At 48.5% G+C, this 18,701-nt stretch overlaps 1 protein-coding gene across 9 annotated transcripts in view; it reads right to left on the reverse strand.

Annotated features, from left to right (window-relative positions):
* specc1 (sperm antigen with calponin homology and coiled-coil domains 1) overlaps positions 1-18,701 on the reverse strand; it is a 275,302-nt gene that overhangs the window by 218,164 nt on the left and 38,437 nt on the right. For all 9 annotated transcript variants that reach the window (XR_013499063.1, XM_078224557.1, XM_078224561.1 and 6 more), the window contains exons 4-7: positions 14,489-15,948; positions 4,962-5,169; positions 2,669-2,742; positions 280-455 (exon numbers count right to left, since the gene is read on the reverse strand). Coding sequence is in view for 8 of the 9 variants with exons in the window: in XM_078224557.1 (XP_078080683.1) it covers positions 280-455; positions 2,669-2,742; positions 4,962-5,169; positions 14,489-15,948 (1,918 nt within the window). In the remaining variant the exon portion in view is untranslated. The remainder of the gene's footprint in view (positions 1-279; positions 456-2,668; positions 2,743-4,961; positions 5,170-14,488; positions 15,949-18,701) is intronic.

An 18,701-nucleotide genomic window follows, 5' to 3' on the forward strand; every position in this document is an offset into this window, starting at 1 on the left:
GCACAGAGGTGGGGACGGGAGGGGGAGGAGGGGCAGATGGGGGAGGGTAAGAGAGGGCATGGAGGTGGGGACAGGAGGAGGGGGAGAAGGGAGGATGGGGAAATGGGGGGAGGCAGGGGAGAAATCAAACTCGACTTCTCTCATGCTGAAGATGTTATTTTTCTCAGGGGGTGAATCAGCAGCTGTGATGTTAGCTTGCTTCACGATAATGCAATTAGCCACAAGCATCAGCTGGTTAGCGGCAGAGTGACAGCTCACTGGTGTCTCCAGTTGACTAACCTGTGACCCTTCAGGATCTCCAGTTCTTTCTGCAGCTGCTCAGACCTCTCCTCTGCCTCCTGCACTTTCTTCCTGAGGACGCGGATCTCCTGCTGTGCCTCACACTTGATGTCATTGGCCACCACCACAGCCGTCTGCAGATCTGCCTGGAAGTGACGCCATTCCTCAGCCTTCTCCTGTCCAGAATGGAGACCAGGTTAATCAGATTGCCCAAGATTTTACCCCAGGGTTATTGCCTGGGACTTTACCCCAGGGTTATTGCCTGGGACTTTACCCCAGGGTTATTGCCTGGGACTTTACCCCAGGGTTATTGCCTGGGACTTTACCGCAGGGTTAATCCCTTGGAACTGAATGTAACATTGTCAAATGATAAATTAATGCAAATCTGACACGTGGTGAAAGCCTGAATGCCAGCAGAAACTCCTCCCAAAAAGTTTTACAGCATAGAGAGAGGCCCTTCAGCGCATTGTGCCTGCACCAGCCATCAAGCACCTGTCTATTCTCATCCTATTTTCCAGCACTTGGTCCATAGCATTGTATGCTGTCATGTTTCAAGCTCTCACATAAATGCTTCTTAAATGTTGTGAGGATTCCCACCTCTACCACCTCTACCACCCTCTCTGGAAGCATCTGGCAGATGGAATATAACGTTAGCAAATGTGAGGTTATCCACTTTGGAAGAAATAATAGTAAATTGGAATATTATTTAAATGGAGAAAAATTACATCGTGCTAGTGTGCAGAGGGACCTGGGGGTCCTTGTGCACGAATCGCAAAAACTCAGTCTGCAGGTGCAGCAGGTGATCAAGAAGGCGAATGGAATGTTGGCCTTTATCGCGAGGGGGATAGAATATAAAAGCAGGGAGGTCTTGCTGCAATTGTACAAGGCACTGGTGAGGCCGCAACTGGAGTACTGTGTGCAGTTTTGGTCCCCTTATTTGCGAAAGGATATATTGGCCTTGGAGGGAGTGCAGAGAAGGTTCACCAGGTTGATACCGGAGATGAGGGGTGTAGCTTATGAGGAGAGATTAAACAGATTGGGTCTGTACTCGTTGGAGTTTAGAAGGATGAGGGGTGATCTTATAGAGACATATAAGATAATGAAGGGGCTGGATAGGGTAGAGGTGGAGAGATTCTTTCCACTTAGAAAGGAAACCAGAACTAGAGGGCACAGCCTCAAAATAAGGGGGGGGCCGGTTCAGAACAGAGTTGAGGGGGAACTTCTTCTCTCAGAGGGTAGTGAATCTCTGGAATTCTCTGCCCATTGAAGTGGTGGAGGCTTCCTCGTTGAATATGTTTAAATCACGGGTAGATAGTTTTCTGATCGATAAGGGAATTAGGGGATATGGGGAGCAGGCGGGTAAGTGGAACTGATTCGCTTCAGATCAGCCATGATCTTGTTGAATGGCGGGGCAGGCTCGAAGGGCCAGATGGCCTACTCCTGCTCCTATTTCTTATGTTCTTATGTTCTCTCAGGCAGAGAGTTCCAGATTCCCACCACCCTCTGGGTCAAAAAGGTTTTTCCTTAAATTCCCTCTAAATCTCCTGCTTAAATCTTTGGCCTCTGGTTATTGACCCCTCCACTAAGAGGGAAATTTCTTCCTATCCACTCTATCGCATCATCCTGTCTACATCAACTGGGAAGATGTAGAAAGGATCGAGAGCTTCAAGTTTTTAGGTGTCCAGATCACCAACAACCTGTCCTGGTCCCCCCATGCTGACACTATAGTTAAGAAAGCCCACCCACGTCTCTACTTTCCCAGACGACTAAGGAAATTTGGCATGTCAGCTACGACTCTCACCAACTCTCATCAACACACTACGGATGCACCATAGAAAGCATTCTTTCTGGTTGTATCACAGCTTGGTATGGCTCCTGCTCTGCCCAAGACCACAAGGAACTACAAAAGTTCGTGAATATAGCCCAATCCATCACGCAAACCAGCCTCCCATCCATTGACTCTGTCTAGACTTCCCGCTGCCTTGGCAAAGCAGCCAGCATAATTAAGGACCCCATGCACCCCTGACATTCTCTCTTCCACCATCTTCCATCAGGAAAAAGATACAAAAGTCTGAGGTCACGTACCAACTGACTCAAGAACAGCTTCTTCCCTGCTGCTGTCAGACTTTTGAATGGACCCACCTTGCATTAAGGTGATCTTTCTCTAAACCCTAGCTATGGCTGTAACACTACATTCTGCACTCTCTCCTTTCCTTCTCTATGAACGGTATGCTTTGTCTGTATAGTGTGCAAGAAACAATATTTTTCACTGTATGTTAATACTTGTGACATTAATATATCAAATCAAATCAAATCAAAATCAAATATAGCAGGCTGGGACACTAGGTGATGCCGAGATGCTGCTTTAACGCAGGACAATTTTACTGACCTTCATCTTTTTGTTGGACATCTTGAGCTGCCTCTCCAGTTCCAGTTTCCGCTGTTCTAAAGTCATCACTTTAGCTGAAGAGAGAGGAATTAATCAATGAATTAATCCATCTTTGTCCAACCAGGAGCTGGCGTGGAGCTGCCAGTACAACGCACAGTCTAAACACATTGCAAACTTTCCTATTTGAAATGCCAACTTGAGTTTCTGATCTGGACATAGAAGCAATATGCAAATTCCTTTAATTTATGGACAATAGGAAGAGAAGGAATTTCTTAGGAAATTAAATTTGAACAGTAAACCAAATATTGTATATTGGAATCAGCATTGCAGGCATGGAACAATAGCAATAAAATGAAGATTGGAAGATAGAGAAGGAATTGGCAGTGACTGCCTGTCTGTCACATTCAATGTCAGGACGGTACGGAGAAGAAATAGTAGCACTGGAATATCGGGATACAGCCAGAACTGTAGGTTCAAATAGCAGCAACAATGGAATGAGCAAACTTCACTTCTGCAGAGAAGGGCAACAAGATCAATTACAAACTACAATGCGATGATCTTGAAGGAAAGGTTAGAAAAGTTCAGGATTGGGGCAGAGAGAAGGTGAAGCAAGAATATTACCCAGAAGAGCATTATAACAAGAAAATAACATTTTAAATTAACAAAGGTTAAATTTAAATCAGATCTTAGATAGAAGTTATTTTCTCAAAGACTGATAAATGTTTGGAATGGTGCGACAGTAGAAACAAGAGTCCTAGAAGGAAAAAAACATTTGCGCTAGGATTCTTATTTCCCCATTTCACTGTCTTTTCCTCCTGGGATGTGGGAAATTCACGATGGTGCAGGAGGTCCAATACAGAAACTGGGATTCTTTTTATTCTTTCACAGGATGTGGGCATCGCTGGCTAACACAGTAAGAAGTCTCACAACACCAGGTTAAAGTCCAACAGGTTTATTTGGTAGCACAAGCCACGAGCTGGCTAAGCCAGCTTTTATTGCCCTCCCTAGTTGCCTTTGAGAAGGTGGTGGCGAGCTGGCAATATATTACAAGTCAGGAGGGTGAGTGGCTTGGAAGGGAACTTCCAGGTGGTGGTGTTCCCATGTATCTGCTGCCCTTGTCCTTCTAGAAGGTAGAGGTTACGGATGTGGAAGGTACTGTTGAATGAGCCTTGGCAAGTTGCTGCAATGTAACTTCCAGAGGTACACACGGCTGCCACTGTGGAGGGATTGAATGTTTGTGGAAGGGGTGCCAATCAAGCGGGGCTACTTTGTCCTGGATGGTGTCGAGCTTCTTGAGTGTTGTTGGAGCTGCTCCCATCCAGACAAGTGGAGAGTATTCCATCACACTCCTGACTTGTAGATGGTGGACAGTCTTCGAGGGGTCAGGAGGTGAGTTACTCGCCGCACGATTCCCAGCCTCTGACCTGCTCTTGAGAACACAGTATTGATATGGCTCGTCCAGTTAAGCTTTTTAAAAGTTTAAAGTTTATTTTTTAGTCACAAGTAAATTTACATTAACACTGCAATGAAGTTACTGTGAAAATCTCCCAGTCGCCACACTCCAGTGCCTGTTCGGGTACACCGAGGGAGAATTTAGCATGGCCAATGCTCCTAACCAGCACATCTTTCAGACTGTGGGAGGAAAGCGGAGCACCCGGAGGAAACCCACACAGACACGGGGAGAACGTGCAAACTCCACACAGACAGTGACCCAAGTCAGGAATCGAACCCGAGTCTCTGGCGCTGTGAGACGGCAGTGCTAACCACTGTGCCAACGTGCCATGCTTTGTACAAATTGCAATAAACATTCCAGGTTGGCAGGTGTGGGGTTGGCAAATGAGTGTTTGGCACGTTGGGGACTGATGGCAGGGGCGAGCTGTGGAGGTGAGATTGGCTGAGAGGTGGGGGGTTGAGGTGGGAGTTGGGGTGGGGTGTAAGGGGGGGCTGTGGGGGGGGGGGTGAGGTGGGGGTTTGAGATGGGGTGTAAGGGGGGTGTGTGGGGGGGGTGAGGTGGGGGTTTGAGATGGGGTGTAAGGGGGGTGTGTGGGGGGGTTGAGGTGGGGGTTTGGGGTGGGGTGTAAGGGGGGGTGTGGGGGGGGTGAGGTGGGGGTTTGAGATGGGGTGTAAGGGGGGTGTGAGGTGGGTGTGTGAGGTAGGGGTTGGGTGCAGGATGTGGATTTCAGGGTGCTGGTGGGCAGGGTGCGGGGTCATACAGAGCTATGTTGTTGTTGGGGATGCAGTTGAAGACCCCTCTCGCCTCCGCGCCGACCCTGGTGATGAACTCGGGGCTTACCCTCCAGCTCCAGGATGGTCCTGTTGTTGTGCAGTGTGACCACTCGATGCTGCTCCACCTGGTCCTGCAGCTCAAAGATGGTGTCCTTCATCTGCATGATCTCTGATTCGTTGTCACTTGTCTCTTGCTGTAATGTGTGTGCCAATTGCACCGGCTCCTCAGGCTGTCTCTCACCCTCGCTCTCAGACACTTGCAGCCCATGTTGTACCTGGAATCAGAGCTGTCCTCAGTCAGGTCACTGCACCACCACCGGACTAAACTACCCCTACTGTGGTCCAATGGTTTATTCTAAACTACCCCTACTGTGGTCCAATGGTTTATTCTAAACCGAGTGAAAACATTGCTCATGGATGGTCAAAGATGGCATTTTTTATAAAGACACATTCAGCTTCACAAGTGCTGAATATGGAAATAGCAGGCCAGCTCACTGAAAGCTCAATGTCTACGTTGGTTGCAGATCAGAACCTTGGCTGTCGGATTGTGTCACCTTGCGATTTTCTGTGACTTTTCTTTGAACCTTAAAATATGTATTTCAAATGTCAGAAAATTTTGTTAGAGGCAGGGAGCTGTCTCCAACAGTCAGCACCTTCAGGGACTGTATCCCAGTGAGAGTCAGCACCTTCAGGAACTGTATCCCAGTGAGAGTCTGCACCTTCAGGAACTGTATCCCAGTGAGAGTCAGCACCTTCAGGAACTGTATCCCAGTGAGAGTCTGCACCTTCAGGAACTGTATCCCAGTGAGAGTCAGCACCTTCAGGAACTGTATCCCAGTGAGTGTCAGCACCTTCAGGAACTGTATCCCACTGAGAGTCAGCACCTTCAGGAACTGTATCCCAGTGAGAGTCTGCACCTTCAGGGACTGTATCCCAGTGAGAGTCAGCACCTTCAGGAACTGTATCCCAGTGAGAGTCTGCACCTTCAGGAACTGTATCCCAGTGAGAGTCAGCACCTTCAGGAACTGTATCCCAGTGAGTGTCAGCACCTTCAGGAACTGTATCCCACTGAGAGTCAGCACCTTCAGGAACTGTATCCCAGTGAGAGTCAGCACCTTCAGGAACTGTCCCCCAGTGAGAGTCAGCACCTTCAGGAACTGTATCCCAGTGAGATCCAGCACCTTCAGGAACTGTATCCCAGTGAGAGTCAGCACCTTCAGGAACTGTATCCCAGTGAGAGTCAGCACCTTCAGGAACTGTATCCCAGTGAGATCCAGCACCTTCAGGAACTGTATCCCAGTGAGAGTCAGCACCTTCAGGAACTGTATCCCAGTGAGAGTCAGCACCTTCAGGAACTGTATCCCACTGAGAGTCAGCACCTTCAGGAACTGTCCCCCAGTGAGAGTCAGCGCCTTCAGGAACTGTATCCCAGTGAGATCCAGCACCTTCAGGAACTGTCCCCCAGTGAGAGTCAGCACCTTCAGGAACTGTATCCCACTGAGAGTCAGCACCTTCAGGAACTGTATCCCAGTGAGAATCAGCACCTTCAGGAACTGTATCCCAGTCAGTGTCAGCACCTTCAGGAACTGTGTCCCAGTGAGAGTCAGCACCTTCAGGAACTGTCCCCCAGTGAGAGTCAGCACCTTCAGGAACTGTCCCCCAGTGAGAATCAGCACCTTCAGGAACTGTATCCCAGTCAGTGTCAGCACCTTCAGGAACTGTGTCCCAGTGAGAGTCAGCACCTTCAGGAACTGTCCCCCAGTGAGAGTCAGCATCTTCAGGAACTGTATCCCAGTGAGAGTCAGCACCTTCAGGAACTGTCCTGCAGTGAGAGTCAGCACCTTCAGGAACTGTATCCCAGTGAGAGTCAGCACCTTCAGGAACTGTATCCCAGTGAGAGTCAGCACCTTCAGGAACTGTATCCCAGTGAGAGTCAGCACCTTCAGGAACTGTATCCCAGTGAGAGTCAGCACCTTCAGGAACTGTATCCCAGTGAGAGTCAGCACCTTCAGGAACTGTATCCCAGTGAGAGTCAGCACCCTCAGGAACTGTATCCCAGTGAGAGTCAGCACCTTCAGGAACTGTATCCCAGCAATTGGATTCAAAAGTGACTCGATGGTAGGAAGCAAAGGGTGATGGTTGAAGGTTGTTTCTCGGACTGGAGGCCTGTGACTAGTGGTGTGCCTCAGGGGTTGGTGTTGGGACCCTTGTTATTCGTTATTTATATAAATGATTTGGATGTGAATGTACAAGGCATGGTCAGTAAGTTTGTGGATAATACAAAATTAGGAGGTATCATTGATTGCAAAGAACAAAGAACAAAGAAAATTACAGCACAGGAACCGGCCCTTCGGCACCGACCGTGCTGCCCAACTTAACTAAAACCCCCAACCCTTCCGGGGACCATATCCCTCGCTTCCCATCCTATTCATGTATTTGTCAAGACGCCCATAAAAAGTCACTATCTTATCTGCTTCCACTACCTCCCCCGGCAACGAGTTCCAGGCACCCACAGCTCTCTGTGTAAAAAATCTGCCTCGTACATCTCCTTTAAACCTTGCCCCTCGCACCTTAAACCTATGCCCCCTAGTAATTGACTCTTCCACTCTGGGAAAAAGTTTCTGACTAGCCACTCTGTCCATGCCCCTCATAATCTTGTAGACTTCTATCAGGTCGCCCCTCAACCTCCGTCGCTCCAGTGAGAACAAGTTTCTCCAACCTCTCCTCATAGCTGATGCCCCCCATATCAAGCAACATCCTGGTAAATCTTTTCTGTACCCTCTCGAAAGCCTCCACATCCTTCTGGTAGTGTGGCGACCAGAATTGAACACTATATTCCAAGTGCGGCCTCACTAAGGTTCTATAAAGCTGCAGCATGACTTGCCAATTTTTAAACTCAATGTCCCGGCTGATGAAGGCAAGCATGCCGTATGCCTTCTTGACTACCTTCTCCTCCTGCGTTGCCACTTTCAGTGACCTGTGTACCTGTACACCCAGATCCCTTTGCCATCAATACTCTTAAGGGTTCTGCCATTTACTGTATATTTCCTATCTGCATTAGACCTTCCAAAATGTATTACCTCACATTTGTCCGGATTAAACTCCATCTGCCATCTCTCCGCCCAAGTCTCCAACTGATCTATATCCTGCTGTATCCTCTGATGGTCCTCATCGCTATCCGCAAATCCACCAACCTTTCTGTCGTCCGCAAACTTACTAATCAATCCAGTTACATTTTCCTCCAAATCATTTATATATGGGCTTCAGTAGGGGAACATGTGGCAAATAGTGACCACAACTCTGTTAACTTTAGGATAGTAATGGACAAGGACGAGTGTTGTCCTAAGGGTAGGGTGCTAAATTGGGGGAAGGCTAACTATAGCCGGATTAGGCAGGAATTGGTGGCCGTTGATTGGGAGAGGCTGTTCGGGGGTAAGTCCACGTCTGGCATGTGGGAGTCTTTTAAGGAACAGTTGATAAGGCTGCAGGACAGGCATGTGCCTGTAAAAAGGAAGGATAGGAAAGGTAGGATTCGAGAGCCGTGGATAACCTGGGAAATTGAGGATCTGATCAAAAAGAAAAGAGAGGCGTACGTTAGGTCCAGCCAACTGAAATCAGATGGAGCTCTGGAGGAATACAGAGAGAGTAGGAAAGAACTCAAACGGGGAGTTAGAAGGGCAAAAAGAGATCACGAAATGTTCTTGGCAGACAAGATTAAGGAGAATCCTACGGCATTTTACTGATATGTTAGGAACAAAAGAGTTGTCAGGGAAAAAGTCAGACCTCTCAGGGACAAAGGAGGGGAATTATGCTTAGAACCCAAGGGAATAGGGGAGATCCTAAATGAATACTTTGCATCGGGATTCACAAAGGAGAGGGACTTGTTGACTGGGAGTGTCTCAGAGGGAGATGTTGACCCGTTAGATAGAATCTCCATTACAAGGTTTTAGGGTTTTTAGGTAACATTAAAACTGACAAATCCCCAGGGCCTGATGGCATCTATCCTAGACTGCTCAGGGAGACAAGAGATGTAATTGCTGGGCCTCTGACGGAAATCTTTGTCTCTTCATTGGACACAGGTGAGGTCCCTGAGAATTGGAGGATAGCGAATGTGGTCCCGTTATTTAAGAAGGGTAGCAGGGATAACCCGGGAAATTATAGGCCAATGTGCTTGATGTCCGTGGGAGGGAAGTTGTTGGAGAGGATTCTTAGAGACAGGATGTGTGTGCATTGAGAACGGAACAATCTCATTAGTGACAGACACCTCACTATAAGAAGGATGTGGAAGCGCTGGAAGGAGTGCAGAGGAGATTTACCAGGATGCTGCCTGGTTTGGAGGGTAGGTCTTATGAGGAAAGGTTGAGGGAGCTAGGGCTGTTCTCTCTGGAGCGGAGGAGACTGAGGGGAGACTTAATAGAGGTTTATAAAATGATGAAGGGGATAGATAGAGTGAACATTCAAAGACTATTTCCTCGGGTGGATGGAGCTATTACAAGGGGGCATAACTATAGGGTTCGTGGTGGGAGATATAGGAAGGATATCAGAGGTAGGTTCTTTACGCAGAGAGTGGTTGGGGTGTGGAATGGACTGCCTGCAGTGATAGTGGAGTCAGACACTTTAGGAACATTTAAGCGGTTATTGAATAGGCACATGGAGCACACCAGGATGATAGGGAGTGGGATAGCTTGATCTTGGTTTCAGATAAAGCTCGGCACAACATCGTGGGCCGAAGGGCCTGTTCTGTGCTGTACTGTTCTATGTTCTATGTTTTGTAAGAGGGAGGTCGTGCCTAACAAATTTGGTGGAGTTTTTTGAGGAAGTGACAAAAACGGTTGACGAAGGAAGGGCCGTGGATGTCATCTATATGGATTTCAGTAAGGCATTTGACAAAGTCCCTCATGGCAGTTTGGTTAAGAAGGTTAAGGCTCATGGGATACAAGGAGAGGTGGCTAGATGGGTAGAAAACTGGCTTGGCCACAGGAGACAGAGGGTAACAGTCGAAGGGTCTTTTTCCAGCTGGAGGTCTGTGACCAGTGGTGTTCCGCAGGGCTCTGTACTGGGACCTCTGCTATTTGTGATATATATAAATGATTTGGAAGAAGGTGTAACTGGTGTTATCAGCAAGTTTGTGGATCACACGAAGATGACTGGACTTGCGGATAGCGATGAACATTGTCGGACAATACAGCAGGATATAGATAGGCTGGAAAATTGGGTGGAGAAATGGCAGATGGAATTTAATCCAGATAAATGCGAAGTGATGCATTTTGGAAGAACTAATGTAGGGGGGAGTTATACAATAAATGGCAGAGCCACCAAGAGTATAGAAACACAGAGGGACCTTGGTGTGCAAGTCCATAAATCCTTGAAGGTGGCAACACAGGTGGAGAAGGTGGTGAAGAAGACATATGGTATGCTTGCCTTTATAGGACGGGGTATAGAGTATAAAAGCTGGAGTCCGATGTCGCAGCTGTATAGAACGCTATACGTTTGGAATACTGCGTCCAGTTCTGGTCGCCGCACTACCAGGAGGATGTGGAAGCTTTAGAGAGAGTGCAGAGAAGGTTTACCAGGATGTTGCCTGGTATGGAGGTTCTTAGCTATGAGGAGAGATTGGGTAAACTGGGCTTGTTCTCCTTGGAAAGACGGAGAATGAGGGGAGACCTAATAGAGGTGTACAAAATTATGAAGGGTATAGACAGGATGAACAGTGGGAAGCTTTTTCCCAAGTCGGAGGTGACAATCACGAGGGGTCACGGGCTCAAGGTGAGAGGGGCGAGGTATAACTCAGATATCAGAGGGACGTTTTTTACACAGAGAGTGGTGGGGGCCTGGAACGCGCTGCCAAGTAGGGTGGTGGAGGCAGACACGCTGGCATCGTTTAAGACTTACCTGGATAGTCACATGAGCAGTCTGGGAATGGAGGGATACAAACGAATGGCCTCGTTGGACTAATGAGCGGCACAGGCTTGGAGGGCCGAAGGGCCTGTTTCCTGTGCTGTACTGTTCTTTGTTCTTTTGTTCTTGATATATTACAAACAGCAAAGGTCCCAGCACTGATCCCTGAGGAACACCACTTGTCACAGCCCTCCATTCAGAAATGCACCCTTCCACTGCTACCCTCTGTCTTCCTTGACCGAGCCAGTTTTGTATCCACCTTGCCAGCTCATCTCTGATCCCATGCGACTTCACCTTCTGCACCAGCCTGCCATGAGGGACCTTGTTAAAGGCCTTACTGATGTCCATGTAGACAACATCCACTGCCCTACCCTCATCAATCATCTTCGTCACTTCCTCGAAAAACTCAATCAAGTTAGTGGGACACGACCTCCCCTTCACAAAACCATGTTGCCTCTCACTAATATGTCCACTTATTTCCAAGTGGGAATAAATCCTGTCTCAAAGAATCCTCTCCAATAATTTCCCTGCCACTGATGTAAGGCTCACCGGCCTGTAATTACCTGGATTATTCTTGCTCCCCTTCTTAAACAAAGGAACAACATTGGCTATTCTCCAATCCTCTGGGACCTCCCCTGTAGCCAGTGAGGATACAAAGATTTCTCTCAAGGCCCCAGCAATTTCCTGTCTTGCCTCTCTCAGTATTCTGGGGTATATCCCATCAGGCCCTGGGGACTTGTCTACCTCAATGTTTCTCAAGAACCCCAATACCACCTCCTTTTTGATCTCAACATGACTCAAACTATCTACACATCCTTTCCCAGACTCATCATCCACCAAGTCCTTCTCTTTGGTGAATACTGACACAAAGTACTCATTTAATACCTCGCCCATTTCCTCTGGCTCCACACATAGATTCCCTCCCTTGTCCTTGAGTGGCCAACCCTCTCCCTGGCTACCTCTTGCTCTTTATATATGTATAAAAAGCCTTGGGATTTTCCTTAATCCTGCTGGCTAAGGCTTTTTCGTGACTCCTTTGAGCCCTCCTTATTCCTTGCTTTAGTTTCTTTCTACTTTCCTTGTATTCCACACTTGCTTCGTGTGTTCCCAGCTTCCTAGATTTGACAAAAGAAGGTTATCAAAAATTACAGAGGGATCTTGATCAGTTAGGGAAGTGGGCCAAGGATTGGTAAATGGATTTCAATACAGATCAGTGTGAGGTGTTGCATTTTGGAAAGTCAAACCAGGGTAGGATTTATACAGCAAATGGTAGGACTCTGGGGAGTGTTGAGGAACTGAACAACCTAGGAGTACAAATGCATAGTTCATTGAAAGCAGCGCCATAGATAGACAGAGTGGTAAAGAAGGTGTTTAGCACACTGGCTTTCAACAGTCAGGGCATTGAGTGTAGGAGTTGGGACATTATGTTAAAGTTGTACAAGTCGTTGGTGAGGCTGCACTTGGAATATTGTGCACAGTTTTGGTCACCCTGTTATAGGAAAGACATTGATAAACTGGAGAGAAGATTTGTCAGGCTATTGCCAGGACTTGTGGGCCTGAGTTATAGGGAGAGGTTGGTCAGGCTAGGACTTTATTCCTTGGAGCGTAGGAGAATGAGGATTGACCTTATTGAGGTGTATAAAATCAGGAGGGGCATCGATAGGATGATCACACTCAGGGCGGGATTTTCCAGCTGCGCTCACCCCAAAACCAGAAAATCCTGTCCGAGGTCAACGGACCTTTGCATGGTTCCCCACCACCGCCCCCCGCCCCCTCCCCACCCCCCTCCGCCCGCTACGATTCCTGTGGTAGGTGGGATGGAAAAATTCCCCCCATTGTCTTTTTCCCAGGGAAGGGTAATTGAAAACTAGAGGGCGTAGGTTTAAGGTGAGAGGGGAAAGATTTAAAAGGGACCTGAGGGGCAACTTCTTCATGCAGAGGGTGGTGTGTGTATGGAATGAGCTGCCAGAGAAAGTGGTTGATGCAGGTTCAATAGCAACATTTAAGAAGCATTTGGATAAGTACATGGATGGGAAAGGGTTAGAGGGATATGGGCCAAACACGGGCAATTGGGACTCACTGGGAGGGCACCATGGATCAGTTGGGCTGAAAGGCCTGTTTCCTGACACAGTGGTTAGCTGTTAGCTACGCTGCTGCCTCTCAGCGCCAGGACCCGGGTTCAACTCCCAGCTTGGGTCACTGTCTGTACAGAGTTTGCACGTTCTCCCCGTATATACATGGGTTTCCTCCGGGTGCTCCGGTTTCCTCCCACAGTCTGAAAGACCTGCTGGTTAGGGTGCATTGACCATGCTAATTTCTCCCTCAGTGTACCCGAATAGGCGCTGGAGTGTGGCAACGAGGGGAATTTCACAGGAACTTCATTGCAGTGTTAATGTAAGCCTATTTGTGACAATAATAAATAAACTTTAAAACATGGATCTGCAGTGGATTTCAGTTTCTTGTCACTGTTCAGACACCACAGTGGCACTGTGGGTGGCACTGTGGTTAGCACTGCCGCCTTATGGGTTCAATTCTGGCCTTGGCTAATTGAGGTCATGATGGAATTGTATAGAACTTTGGTGAGGCCACAGTTGGAGTACTGTGTGCAGTTCTGGTCGCCACATTATAGGATGTGATTGCACTGGAGGGGGTGCAGAGGAGATTCACCAGGATGCTGCCTGGGATGGAACATTTAAGTTATAAAGGGAGGCTGGATAGGCTTGGTTGTTTTCGTTGGAGTAGAGAAGACTGAGGGGTGACCTGATTGAGGTGTACAAGATTATGAGGGGCATGGATAGGGTGGATAGGGAGCAGCTGTTCCACTTAGTTGAAGGGTCAGTTACGAGGAAACACAAGTTAAAAGTGAGGGGTGGGAGGTTTAGGGGGGATTTGAGGAAAAACCTTTTTACTCAGAGGGTGGTGACGGTCTGGAATGCGCTGCCTGGGAGGGTGGTGGAGGCGGGATGCCTCACATCCTTTAAAAAGTATCTGGATGAGTACTTGGCGCGCCATCACATTCAAGGCTATGGGCCAAGTGCTGGCAAGTGGGATTAGGTGGGCAGGTCAGGGCATTTCATGCATCGGTGCAGACTCGATGGGCCGAAGGGCTTCTTCTGCACTGCAGGATTCTGTGAACTGTCTGTGTGGAGTTTGCATGTTCTCCCGGTGTCTGCGTGGGTTTCCTCCGGGTGCTCTGGTTTCCTCCCGCAGTCTGAAGATGTGCGGGTTAGGTGGATTGGCCATGCTAAAAATTGCCCCTTAGTGTCAGGGGACTAGCTAGGGTAAATATGTAGGGTTATGGGGATAGGGCCTGGGTGGGATTGTTGTCAGGCTCGATGGGCCGAATGGCCTCCTTCTGCACTGTGAAGATTCTATGATTCCCTCTTGCATGGGATGCTGCTGCATTGCTGCAGCCATGGAGTGTTGTGCACAGGGACAGCTGCATTGCTGCAGGTACAGTGGGTGCTCCTGCATCGTTGCATATGTTCACTGTTGCTGCAATGGTCAGCATTGGTCGGTGCAGGCTTGGAGGGCCGAAGGGCCTGTTCCTGTGCTGTAATTTTCTTTGTTCTTTGTTCAATGTTGTGCACACAGAAAATGCATTTTATCTCCCCCTCCCCCCTCCTCCCCAAAACCCCAGAGTCTCCAGGAATCTGCCCACTCCCACAGCAAAATACTCCAGCCCAGTGTGCTCACCTTGACAAGGAGGCTGTGCAGCCGAGTGATTTCGTTGGTTGCCTGTAGGGATGTCTCCCTCAGTGCTGAGCACTCCATTTCCAATTGCTCTTTCTCAGATTGTGTTACCCGGAGAAGCTCCTGGAGCTCACAGCTTTCCCTGGCACACTCCCCCAGGTTCAGCTTCTGCTGTTCCAGCTGGTTCCCCAGCTCACTGTTGGCCAGTGTCTCTGTGTTTGAAGCGTTCCGCTCTCGTTCTGCCTCCAGCAGCCTCTGAAGACTGCTGACCTCTTCTCTCAGACTTTGCACAAGGACAGCAGTTCCTGTCTGCTGCTCCTTCTCCGGATCCCAGCAATGACTGTCTGCCTGTTGCAGCTTGAGTAACTTCTCCTGATCAGGCTCTGTACTGTCCCCCAGCTCCGAGCCCCTCTTCACACTCTGACCATCCTGTAGAACTGACACCAGGCGCTCCTTCTCTCTGACCAGTTGCTGCAGCCTCTCCAGTTGCTGCTGGAAGGAGCTCTCCAGGATATTTTTCTCTTCTGCCAGTTTCTCGTTCTCAGCTGTCAGCTCCTGAACGACTTGTTGCTGGTCGGACAGTTCCTGCAGCGTTGCCTGCAGTTCCTCGGTGGTGGAATGCTGGTTCTCCTCCATCTGCTGAATCTTCTCAGCCAGTGAAGCTGCTGACACTAAGCTGGTGTTCTTCACGACTCCCTCTCTGGACGTGTCCGAGGAGTTAGTGTTGGCTTTGAAACCATTCCTGCTAATGGAGAAGGGGTTAAAAACTCTGTCGCAGTGCACTGAATCTGGAGAGGGGGTCACACTGCTCATGCCTGCGGTGGAGCTGGCAGATTGCACCCCGTTGATAGCCAAGGAGGCCATGTCGAGTGTTCCCCCGGCTGGATTCCTGGAGCTGTCCAATGAGGATGGGGTATGGAGGCTGCTGCTAGGGTCACTATTGAGGGAAACCTCCAGACTCAGGGAGTTGGCATCAGTCACAGACTCTGCCCCTTCCCTTAGCTGCTGGAAGGTGTGGAGCTGTTCCTGCAGGATCCCATTCTCAGCCCGCAACTCCTCCAGCTCCACCTGAAAACTCCGGTTCTTCTCCTCCAGCTTCATTAGCTGTGACTCGGTGTTGGCAGGAGAGACCAGAAACTCTTCAGGATCATTTTTCTTGTGCTTATCCTGTTGACGTTTAAGTTCACTCCTTAATTTACTAATTTCTAACTCCTTGACCTTGGCTTCTGTCAGTAGTTCTTTAATCTGGGCCTCCAGACTGGCTCTGTCAGTGCCTTCACACTCTGCTCTGGATTTTGGTGCTGTTTGAACCTGTCGTGTGGGGGTTACAGTGTCGACTGGACCAGTTGGTTTCTTGTTGGACAGTGTGCGAGAACGCTCGCGGGAAAGCAGCTTATCTTTGCCAAGTGTTGTTGAGTCTCTTGGTGTCGGAATAGCGGAGCGTCGAGTTGAGGAGTTCAGCCCTGAGAGAGAAATGAACAACATTGGTAATTTCTCAGCACTGGCCCTCAATGTGCGAGTTATCAGCAGACAGCAAGTCCAGGAACCCCCCCACCCACCGGCCCCAATCCCCTCTCAACCCCCTCACCCCACTACACCCAGTAACACAGGGATGCTGTGATTGGAATATAGTCAGGGCTGTGTTATAGAGACGGGGGGCTGAAGGTGACCGGGGTGGATGGTGTGCTGTGCACCCTGTCCTGAGGTAATGACCTCTCCACAGGAACTGCTGCCTTGTGAAGAGCTTCTTATCTCACATTCTGTTTTACAAAGTAATTGCAGCAGAGAAACAGGCCTTTAGGCCCAACTGCTCTGTGTCAGTGTTTATGCTGCACATAAGCATCCTCTCAGTCTATCCCCAGATCCTTCCATTCCTTCCTCCCTCTTGAGTTTATTCAGCTTCCCCTTAAATATATTTATAATATTCACCTCAACCACTCCCTGTGCAGCAAGTTCCACATTCTCACCACTCCTTGGGGAAAGAGGTTTCTCCTGGAGTGCTGATAGGATTTATTAGCGACTATCTTTAATTGATGACCCCTCATTCTGGTCGCTCCCACAAGTGGAAATATCTCTTTATTTCCTTTCTGTAAGATTGGATGGATAGGGAGTAGCTGTTTCCCTTAGTTGAAGGGTCACTTATGAGTGGGACCCAAGTTAAAAGTGAAGGGTGGGAGATTTAGGAGGGATTTGAGGAAAAACCTTTTACTCAGAGGGTGGTGACAGCCTGGAATGCGCTGCCTGGGAAGGTGGTGGAGGTGGGATGCCTCACATCCTTTAAAAAGTACATAACATTCAAGGCTATGGACCAAGTGCTGGCAAGTGGGGTTAGGTGGGCAGGTCAGGGCCTTTCATGCAACGGTGCAGACTCGATGGCCCGAAGGGCCTCTTCTGCACTGCAGGATTCTGTGATTCCTTTTTTTAAATTAAGTAATAACCTTCATGTTGGGTTTTCCAGAGAAAGGCTCCCCAGCCTGTCCAATCTTTCCTGACAGTAGAATAGAGAGATTGTATGAATTGTTCTAGTAAATCTGTGTCATACCATCTCTGAGGTCTCATATAGCAAGCACGAGGTGTCTGAACATCTCAGAGGGAAAAACTCCACAATACCCAACAGTGACCTTTGCACTTCACCTTTATAGGATACTGTCACCAAACATTTGTTAACACAAAAACATCTGATAATGTGACATTCTTTGAGTGACTTGTCTGTGTCCTCCTGTCCCGATGTGGAGATGCTGCCGTTGGACTGGGGTAAACACAGTAAGGAGTCTAACAACACCAGGTTAAATGGTTTGCTAATGGCGTTTGCTACCAAATAAACCTGTTGGACTTTAACCTGGTGTTGTTAGACTCCTTACTGTCCTCCTGTCCCTGACAGGAGGGGGTCTGTACACAGTAGTTTCCAATAGGTGCTGGATAGTACATGTGACTGTGACACGGATAGCAGATAGAGAACAATGAGCTTCCTCTGCAGAGACTCAGCCGTGCCTGAATTCTTCCCCCATAGCAACTCACACCCCGGCCTCTGCCAGTCCTGCCCTGCACACTGATCTCACACTGACAATCGCCCTGGGATAAACAATGGCAGCAGTGTCAGTCGGGAGAAAGAAACAACACGACTGCTGTGTGAAACACTCCAGCCCACATTTGCTCCCACATTCTGCGCTGTAGCTATGAGGAGAGATTGGATAGGTTGGAGTTATTTTCTTTGGAAGGCTGAGGGGTAATTTGATAAAGGTGTACAAAATTATGAGGGACAGAGATCGAGTGGACAAGATAAAATTGTTTCCCTTGGTGGAGAATTCGAGAACCGAGGACATAGATTCAGGATAAATGGCAGTAGGGGTAGAGGGGACATGAGGAAAACTGTTTTACGCAGAGGAATTCGCTGTCTGAGTTGGTGGTGGAGGCAGAGTCCATAAACTCTTTTACAAGTACCTGGATCTGCACCTTAAGTGCTGTAAGCTACAGGGCTATGGGCCGGGTGCAGGAAGGTGGGATTAGAAAGGGCACCTGGGTGTCTTCGGGCTGGCATGGATAAGATGGCCGATTTACTGTAACTTTTCTATGGTTCGAAGGCACATAGCTGCTTATTTTTATTTATTAACAGGACGTGAGCATTTTTAGCAAGAGCAGCATTTAACACCCATCCCTAACTGCCCTTGGTGCAGGTGAACATCTCCTAGGCATTTCTGAGGGCAGGTCAGAGGCAGCCACATTGCTGTGGGTCTGGAGTCACCTGCAGACCAGGTAAGGATGGGAGGTTTCCTTCCCTAAAGGAGTTGAGTGAACCAGGTGGGTTTTTACAACTATTGATGATATTTTAATGATCATCATTACTGACGCGACCTTTTTAATGCCAGGTTTATTAAATTACATTCCCCGGCTGCTTCAGTGGGATTTAAACTCTTATCTCTGGGTCTTAGCTCAGCCTCTGTGTAGTATAAGGGTCTGGTATGTACAGGGTTAATGTGAGACCGCGTACAGTACCACCCACACATATGTAAAAAGGCACATGGCTCAGACCTAGGGTTGGTGCGGTGTTGCTCAGAGTTGTGTTAAGATTCATATGTGAAGATAACTCCTTACTGTATATTTGTACAGTGGAGCCCCGATTTAGCGTGAAATCGGATATGACGCGATTGCGCGATGGACCCTTTTTTTTGCTATTTCCGGTTTAGTGAATTAGCACGACCCCGATAACATTCGCAAT

The sequence above is a fragment of the Mustelus asterias genome, chromosome 12 (genome assembly GCF_964213995.1).
Source record: "Mustelus asterias chromosome 12, sMusAst1.hap1.1, whole genome shotgun sequence".
NCBI lineage: Eukaryota > Metazoa > Chordata > Chondrichthyes > Carcharhiniformes > Triakidae > Mustelus > Mustelus asterias.